This window comes from Anneissia japonica, unplaced genomic scaffold, assembly GCF_011630105.1.
Source record: "Anneissia japonica isolate Jap-2015-1 unplaced genomic scaffold, ASM1163010v1 scaffold287606_len166773_cov115, whole genome shotgun sequence".
Lineage (NCBI taxonomy): Eukaryota > Metazoa > Echinodermata > Crinoidea > Comatulida > Comatulidae > Anneissia > Anneissia japonica.
Genome location: NW_022734863.1, coordinates 85,689 through 95,965, shown reverse-complemented (window position 1 = coordinate 95,965; position 10,277 = coordinate 85,689). Strand labels below are relative to the sequence as shown.

General features: G+C 33.2%; 1 protein-coding gene across 1 annotated transcript in view; it reads left to right on the top strand.

Moving 5' to 3' along the window:
- The window catches only part of LOC117116511 (MAM and LDL-receptor class A domain-containing protein 1-like), a gene marked incomplete at its 5' end in the record, with an annotated part of 70,379 nt that overhangs the window by 37,944 nt on the left and 22,158 nt on the right, over positions 1-10,277 (top strand). The window contains 6 exons of the mRNA XM_033260573.1: positions 3,002-3,165; positions 4,172-4,282; positions 4,639-4,887; positions 5,903-6,008; positions 6,612-7,887; positions 8,532-8,934. Coding sequence (XP_033116464.1) covers positions 3,002-3,165; positions 4,172-4,282; positions 4,639-4,887; positions 5,903-6,008; positions 6,612-7,887; positions 8,532-8,934 — 2,309 coding nt within the window. The remainder of the gene's footprint in view (positions 1-3,001; positions 3,166-4,171; positions 4,283-4,638; positions 4,888-5,902; positions 6,009-6,611; positions 7,888-8,531; positions 8,935-10,277) is intronic.

Below are 10,277 nucleotides of genomic sequence, written 5' to 3'. Positions count from 1 at the left end.
TATTAGTCGTTGAAACAAAAAAAAATATGACAACAATGCATGTAGACTATTGAACACTGCATTTATTTTCGAAAATGCCTTGTCATAATTTTTTGTTTCACCGACTAATATATAATTTGAAAAACACACGTGGATTTACAATTTCATTACACAATGGTGCGCATTAAGAGGGCATTACACCAGAAAAATCTGGTTGTACGGCTGGAAATAATTATTAACATAATGAGTGGACGGATCTGTTTGGAAAATCAAAGTGTAAAAACCATTGACGTGGCCCTACTTGACTTTTTAACTATTCTGTTTTATTGTTGATAATAAACGATTATTATATTGTATTGAATTGTAAGTGCATTGGCTAAGGTAAATCATAGTAATTCTTTTATTATAAATGTACAATGGTATATGTGGCAATACATAAAAATGTATTTTTTCTCTTGTTGGGATATCATATAGAGTTATCTTCACTGGAGTTGAGTCTTGTCTTCGGCCCATACCCATCAGTATCAGTAGTAGTGTTATCGGACTACTATTACTATAATTTTTTTTTTCTGTATTTGTCGTACTACTCATCTTATGTCTTGCCCAATCGATCAGTTTGCCGATGCCAGCGTCCTGTCGTGCACTGTTGGTCGGCCTTGGACGTTACTGGTTTCCAAAAATACATTGATAATTGTGTATGTTGGTGCAAAAATAATGGCTTGCATCTAATCTCTTCTAAGTATAAAATTATTCTTTTATCTGGGGGCTCCTGAGCAGACATTTCTCCCCTCATCTACACCCCATTTCAAATACCCAGATCCCACTTGTTCCAAAAGCAAAACGCATTGGAGCCACAATCCCAACGTTTAAATCTCATAATAAAAATGTGTGCTCGAGAGCCTCTAAATGCTTAAATTTTGTCTCAAGAGTTTTTGTTGGCACTAGAGGTAACTATTTCATTTTCTTATACGAGTCTTGGTTTCGCCCATACTTGAATATTGTCGTTCTATAGGGGACCCTCAAGAGAGTACTTATACTCGTAAACTGGAACTTATGCGAAAAGCTGCTACTAGCATTGCCTTTATTCTGGGTGGGGGAGGTATAAAGATAGACCAAACTACATCGATCGGCTAAATGTGTGCCATCTTTATCCTCTTGTTTTTAAAAAGATTTCCGGAGCCTTGTTTTCGATTCCGGTTTTTTATTTTAAGAGTGGGGGATTTTCTGTTGGCATGACAACTCCTTTATTAACCCCGTGATTAATTATCCTAAATTATATGAGTGCCCGTTCGAACAACCTCTTTATTTAGATTCTGTTATGTTAAGCAGCAGGGCCCAAGAACTCTCTTCGTGACAGCCTGAGCAGCTTAAATATGAAGATACAAAATCTTTTAAAAAATTAATAACAGCCTGCTTTAACGACTAAAACGATGTAAGATGAACTTTTTTTCCTTTTTTTTTGACAGTGATATTTAATGGTGTACATATTTTTGATATTTTATATTGTATTACATAGTATGTTAAGTGTCGGACCCTCGGCCCATGATTTCTTTTTAGACCGTTATGTTGAATCTGTAATAAATAAATTTCATGTGGTTTCTGAAGAAGAGCGCAAGCTCAAATAAAGTGACTGTGTTTTGTTACATTCAAGCCTTTGAATATTTCTTCCTTTAGGTATATAAATATAATTTATTCGGAATAAACAATAATAATACACGCCAAAGTTAAAGGTCTGTGGACCAAGAACAGATTAATTAAACTAAATGAATAGTCTGATACTAGTAATCTTAGTTTTTACTTAAACTGGTGATAGCTAGTTCAAAGTATCCATTTTAATTTTTCTTTACGTATGTTGACAAAGATGCAAAGTTGTTATCGATCGAGGTCAAGGGAGATTGAAATGACATATGGAAAAAAACAGTGGATTTGTCTCTGATGGATTTTGTTATTATGAACTGGAGGCAAAATTGAGTACAGGTTTCTCTTATAATAGATATACAAAGTACCCATTGTTCGTACCAAAAGGACTATTCTTCGTATCTTTATATAAGCCAAGAACATATGAATAAAAGCTTACGTATACAACATCAGTGTGAACTTTGCGACGTTTATTTTATTTATTCGTTTTTGCTTATTTTCAATCTTTCGATAAAAAAAGAATGAACAGGGGTGCCGAGGAAAAGCAAAAGTGAAAAAATAAATTAACTGAATAACCAAAACCTTGCTAACAAAGACAACGCAACAAAAAAACCGTTTAAATAAGAATAAAAGGGAACAAATTTAACTAAATAAAACCTGCATGGATCGTCATACAAGGAAAATTAAACCAATCTCTGAGCAATAAATTGGGAAAAAATAAATACATAACAAATATATAATTGTTATAATCGTGTACATTCTTCAAAAATAAAATTTAAAAATTCTTTAATAAAAATGATATACTTATATTATTGTAAATTAAAATTATTATATTATAAATATTTATGTACAATTGTCATTTACGAAAATGTAGTATTCACAAATCTTCATTATAATATCAATTGTAATGTACAATCATGAGAATAAATGGTAAAACATATGTACAATCATCAAATAGAATAGCAATACAAAATATAGTCGTCATTACATAGCAAAACGAGGGAATATTTGATCGTAAATATAAAAACAGAATAAATAGCCTACATTAATACAATAAAAGTAAAATAAAGAAAAGTAACTATATATAACTATAATATCAAAACTATTCTTGAGATGGATTTCAAAGCTGTATCTGGTGACTGGGTCCTTCAATCTCTGGGTTTTGAGAGAATTTCTTGCTTATGTTTGACGTTCTACGTAATTTTAATTTAAAATGGCTTGACAGTATATGATGGTCACCTCGAGCATTAGCACCTCTTTTCGCCTTGACATCTTGAGTCTTCTATTTTCAATTATTGTGATGTGGTCAATCTGATTCTTTGTTTTCCGAGTTTAAAAAAAACATGTTTATTTATGCATGATATGTCTTTATATTTTGAAATAGATCCTCCAATGATGAAATCGTTTTCCATACAGATATCGAAATTTCTCTCCATTGTCGTTCATCAGTTTGCCAAGACCTTAATTTCCTATCACCTTTTTTCTTCCTTTGTTATTACCCTGGCCTCTCCGAAAGAGAGGTGACACCCTCGCCTCCTAGAAGAAAAAGTGATTACATTCGCCTCTCTCTTCCTTTTCTATCACCCTCTTTCTTCTGAGTCCCTTGCCTCTCCGAAAGAGCTCTTAGAAGAAAAGGTGATTACCCTCGCCTCTTTGAGAAGGAGAGATGATTACCCTCGCCTCTCGAAAAGAAAGACGTGTGTGTGGGTGTGTGTGTGTGTGTGTAGGTGTGGGTGTGTGTTGGGGTGTGTGTGGATGTGTGGATGTGTGTGTTTATGTGGCGTTTGTACTTCCGCTCGCATAATTCAGGGGCGGATCCAGCCAGAGGGGGCGTGAATGTGAGAAATGAGTTGGTGCTGATCGGAAATAATATGCAGATTTTAGAATGTTATACTAAAATTACTCTGTAATTGTTAACTACACTATATTGAAACATTAAACAAATATGTGCAAGACTTCTCAATTTTGCTACCATTTTTATGTATAAAATAGGCCTACCAATGATAATGATAATGGCGACAATGTTGTTGTTTACGGTGAGGATGAGTATTGAAAAATTATGATAATTTGATAATGATATAATGACATTATTATATAATTACATAATGTGACAGGGCAGTTAACCTTTGATATGATATTTACCTATGTTTCACTTTAAAAATTAAACACTGTAAATAATTTAAGACATGTACAAAACAAGTAGTGACTTCCACTAGCGTTAAATAGTTTGTTGTTGGTCCAACATTATAAACAATTTGTGTGCAGTGATTGAGTGCGTAGAGGGGTGTGTATATTAAACGAGTCCTCTCACGTCCTATTTAGTGCGTGTTTCGTGATTAATATTTATCGAAGATGTCCAAACATGACACAATATTGGAAAAACCTGGAAAAGATTAAATAAAGCAGTAATTAGCCCATTAAAATTGTAGACATATTATAAATAATAATTAACATTTAGTGCTTAATTAAGGAGTCATGATTATAGCCCCCAGTTTAAATTATTTTTTTTCAAGAAAGCAATTAAAAAGTATAAACAATTTATTTTGTTTGCTAGATTATATGTGTATTAATACATCGTGTCAAAATGGAGGATATTGTGTTGATGATATCAACAACTCTACCTGCATGTGTGTTAACGGATATATCGGAACATATTGTGAAATCGGTAGGACCATATTTTACTACTGTGTACACAATATTATTCAAACAATATTTAGGATACTCTGTTATGTTTAGACTGAGTATAATTCTTCACTGTAATATTCAGTTTATGTAGGTAAGATCTCACTCCTAGACTAAGAACAAGAAAAATTAAACAACTGACATTATCATTAGACTACTACAGTATGAACAAATTGTGTATCGAACCATTGTGAAAGTTGGGTATCAATTTCGGCCGGAAATTGTTTTACTTTGTTTAGCCGGTCTCTCGATGTAATAGGTAAATAATAACTTATTTATATTACACTTAAAAAATAAGGTGTATATCATTAAAATTATAATGTACTCTTTCTCTTGCAGATAAAGAGGTACCGGTCATAACCTTTTGCCCACCAGATATAAAGTTGTTGACCGGAATGACAACAAACACTGCTGCTGCCGCTTGGACTCCCGCCACCGCTGAAGATAACTCAGGTGTTCCTCCAAATATCGCAACAGATATTCAGCAACAAGACTTGTTGATGATTGGAAATTACCTTGTGTCAGTTACTGCGACAGATGGTTCAGGAAATACCAACACATCATATTCCTTCAATATAAACGTTATAGGTAATTTATCAAATTTAGTATTTTTTAAATGCATTAGAAATTCTCCATCTGTTTATGGTCATACGTTATCGTTTGAGGATACACATCTATAAATGCTGGCTTAAATGATATGTATAACATTATACTGTATATTTCTTTTTAAAGCACTGTTACACTCCTCATCATCTGGCGGTTTAAACCTGCACGAAACTTAAACGAAACACTTATTAGGTGTTACTTCCTTGTGATTTTTCTTTCCCCAATCCGAGAAAGCATCGCGATCACATTTTAACTCCAGTGCATCATAAGACTATGTGTAATTGTAGATAATACAATCATCTGCAAAGAGTTCAAAGTGCAATTATGTGTTCTTTCAAAGGTCATTTATGGGAATTACGAAAAACATTAGGCCTGTCACATTTCCCAAGTGGAGTCCCAAGATCGGATTCAGTGATTCATAATAACCATTTCACGCTAGAATTTGTGGTTGTTCTGCCAATTGGACAACAATCGTTAGATGACAGGGGGCCAAGGAGTCCCCTCCTGGAAACTGATTGTTTTCTAGATTCTTGGAAATGCACTTTTCTGCAATCTGAGACTTCTATAAGTGGATACATTATCAATCTTTGTTTTTTCCTACATTGGAATGGCAAACTGATGACGATGATGATTTTGATGATGATGATGACGACGACGAAGAAGATGACGACAAAGAGGATAAAGATTATAAAGATAATGATGAGAACGACGATTATTATTATTATTATTATTATTATTATTATTATTATTATTATTATTATTATTATTCACACGTACTGTGTATTCAGTACATTTCCACGTCGGGTAGGGCAAAATTACACCTATAAATATTATTATTATTATTATTATTATTATTATTATTATTATTATTATTATTATTAATAATATTATTATTATCATCATCATCATCATCATCATTATTATTATTATCATTATTATTATTATATTATTATTATTATTATTATTACATTAATTTATCACTTATTTACTTTTAAAGGTAATAACGTTAATTCATTATCATCAGTGACTGATTACCAAATAGGAGTATACATTCTTTGTGTCTTCATTCTGTTGATGTCTCGATTATTTGTCTTCTTCTGCAGGTAGACTCTATTTTGTAATAATAAAATTCAATTAGTTACAATATGTTTTATCATGGAACAGTAAAATTCCCTGGTTTTATCAACTTAAATGATGAGTTTATGTTGCTAATATGTCGGCATCGGCAGTGCCTAAAAACAATATTCTTTTTTAAGAGTATTTTTGTTTAGAGTTTGTTATAGATGTGATATACAACCTATGGCAACATTATTGATTCACATCATAATTTGAAAAAAGGTATTTTTTAAACTATAGTAAAGAAAAGTAATGTAAGATAAATTTAGCATAGATAAACCTACATTATAAATAAATGTAACCAAAATTCTTTCAGAAAATAACATACAGCAAAAGGCTGTTGAATAAAAGACAATAGTATTTTCTCCCTCATTCTAAGCGTTTATGAAGACAAGATATGATCTCTGTAGAAGTTCTCTTTAATCATGATAATTATATGTAAAGTGAAACTTTAACTCGTTTTTTCGGGATACTAGCCTATATAAATACAAAGATACAATTTTGTAAACTTATGAACAGAAAAATATATGTAAAGACGCAGAACAAAGCTAACTATTGATACGAAATGATTTAGTTTTTCTTTAATTTAGGTCATATTTTGTTAATAGCAAAAAGACAGACCCAGTGGTTCCAGAAATGAATGATTATATGACAACAGTAAATGTATCAACTTGTCTGCCAACTTCTAGCAATAATGATGCTGCCCCGCAATCCATGAACTTACACAGGAGTGATAATTCCCCTCAAGTTTATGATGAAATTTCAAATGCTAACACATATGAAGTACCTCTGCCAACCAGTGGTATTGACGATGATGTTGCACCCCAATCTATGGAAACGCAGTTGGTGAATGATGTTGCTGTAGCACAATCTATGGAGAATGACAGGAGTGATAATACCCCTCAAGTTTATGATGAAATTTCAAATGCTAACACATATGAAGTACCTCTGCCAACCAGTGGTATTGACGATGATGTTGCACCCCAATATATGGAAACGCAGTTGGTGAATCATCATGTTGCTGCAACACAATCTATGGAGAATAACAGGAGTGATCATACCCCTCACATTTATGATGAAATTTCAAATGCTAACACATATGAGGTTCCTCTGTCAACCGGTGGTACTGACGATGATGTTGCACCCCAATATATGGAAACGCAGTTGGTGAATCATCATGTTGCTGCAACACAATCTATGGAGAATCACAGGAGTGATCATACCCCTCACGTTTATGATGTAATTTCAAATGCTAACACATATGAGGTTCCTCTGTCAACCGGTGGTACTGACGATGATGTTGCACCCCAATATATGGAAACGCAGTTGGTGAATCATCATGTTGCTGCAACACAATCTATGGAGAATCACAGGAGTGATCATACCCCTCACGTTTATGATGAAATTTCAAATGCTAACACATATGAGGTTCCTCTGTCAACCGGTGGTACTGACGATGATGTTGCACCCCAAAATATGGACACGCGGTTGGTAAATTATACTGCTGCAACAAAATCTATGGAGAATCACAGGAGTGACAATACCCCTCAAGTTTATGATGAAATTCAATATGCTAATACAGGATATCAAGTACCTCTGTCAACCGGTGGTACTGACGATGATGTTGCACCCCAAAATATGGAAACACAGTTGGTAAATGATACTGCTGCAACACAATCTATTGAGAATCACAGGAGTGATAATACCCCTCATGTCTATGATGAAATTCAATATGTTAATACAGGATATCAAGTACCTCTGTCAACCGGTAGTACTGACGACGATGTTGCATTCCAATCTATGGAAACACAGTTGGTGGATAATGTAGTGTTAAAACATCGTTACGGTAGATTACGGTTTGCTATGGTAAGCTTTACAAATTTTATTAAATTTAATGACCACCTTTGTTCATATTTGATAGCGTATTACATTAAAAAACATTAAAATCAATATAAGATACAATGCTATGTTAAAATAATGCGTGAAACAACTACATGGTAGATTAGTTTAAAAGTATATTAATTCTTTTTTTTTTATAGTTAAGCAAGCATTTATAAATTTGTAACGTAAGTTTTAAAGTAGTTAATGTATCTGAATATTTCATGTAGTTCCTGACGAAGAAGAGCGTTAGCTCAAATGAAATGACTGAATTTTTTACATCCAAGCCTTAGAATATTTCTTCCATTTGTAAATATATTGTATATCGTACCGTATTCCATGTGGGCCTCTGTGGTCTAATATTTCCATGTAATGTCAACGTATACGTTTCTACAATCGTACTTATTATTATATATATATATATATAAGTTATATATATATGTTTATATATAGGCCTATGTTTATATATATATAAAAATAATAATAATGATAATAATAATAATAATAATAATAATAATAATAATAATAATAATAATAATAATAATAATAATAATAATCATTACATTGTTCACGCTCAACTTAATATAACCAAACCATTAAATTATAAGAAGGTTTTATTCCGTAACTTTAAGAACATCGAAAATAGTGTTCTTACAACCTTATTTTCTGTAGCATTTTTTGGCTTCGGCAACAATGTCAACAACCAAGATGTTAATTATATGGTATCTGCATATAACAGAACCCTTAATTCAATTCAAAATGAAGTTGCACCTGAGAAAATGAAAGTTGCTACCATGAGACAAATGTCTCGATGGTACAACGATAATTGTATTGAAAAAAGAAAGTGTCGCGTATTAGAGCGTAAATGGATCAAGTTTTGTGATTCTGTTGATAAAACAGCTTTCAAGAAGCAATGTGCAAAATATCACTCTGTTTTAACCAATACAAAAACTGCCTACTTTCAATCTCAAGTCGAGAAATGTGGAAGTGACCAACGGCTGTTGTTTTCTTTAATGAACAAACTTTGCGGTAAAAGTAAAGGAACTCTCTTACCGTCCACACCCTCTGATGTTGAATTAGCACAAGCATCATCTACACTGGTTACCAAGTGACAAGCGCATCACATTCAAGATTCTGCTCATTACGTACAAAGCCCTGCACAACAAGACACCTGAATACATTTCTCAACTCCTAACGTCACGTTTTGTAACTTGTAGTTGGTCTATGAGATCAACGACCAATAGATTCATACTATCCGTTCCAGCATCGCGACTCAAAACTTGTGGTGATAGGACTTTTTCTGTCGCTGCACCAAGACTTTGGAACAGCCTACCAGCCTCTATCCGTGAATCAACTCCCGTTCATACATTTAAGAAGAAACTTAAAACCCACCTTTTTTAAGTTTTTCTTTTTACAATTTTTGTAGTTTAAGAGTATTTAAGTGTTTTGTTTTTTGTTCATTAAAGTCGCAACTCCCTTTACTTGAGCCGGCGTCGCCATCTTAGCAGTGCACGGTAGTAGAGCCGAGGCTTATCCAAGGTGGAAGCTACTGGAGCCCAGCATACTGTCGCCGGAGTACCTGCGTGTACGTGGTAGTGGTGGTTGACGCCGTCTCAACAACAGGAGTGCGCATTTTTCATGTTGCTGCTTGGTTTTTTTCCATTCTTTGGTCTGCCTGTTTTTGAAGGCTTAATTTATCAATTATTTATTTTTTTATTTTTTCTATTTGTTTATTTATTTACTTTATTCATTTATTTATATTTATTTAACTTATAATAATTAAAATTAAAAAAAACATTCTGATTAATATAGGCTCTTTAATATAAGATATAATATAATTTAATTTTTTTTTAAATTCTTGGTCCTACATTTTTTCGCCTTGAGACAATTTTATTGTGGAAGGCGCACTACAAATATCCCACCATTACCATTACCATTACCATAGCAACAACACAGTTCTCATTGAGCTATTGCGATGACATTTTCTACGGTTGCTGGAAATAGGTTGCGGAACAGAAATTTTCTATAAGTGGATAGCCCCGGTGGATAAAGTGATACCCGTCGGGAACATTGTATTACACAATGTTATGCCTCAAGAGGGCGTTTGGCCAGATAAATCTGGAAATACAGCTAGAAATACTGCCGTAGGCCTATATTATATATGATATTGAAGAAGGTTAGCCCTTAACACTGTCGAATAAATATAATATAAATCATCAAAGGTACATATACAGCGTTTAATAAGGACATGATGGAACATCGTAGGCTACCCTGTAGCTTTTGAACGAATAAAGTCCCAAGAAAAATCATTGTGTATTAAAATTCCTCCGACGCGATTCGAAGCTGCGACCTCTCGCTGACAAGTAAGAGTAGTATTC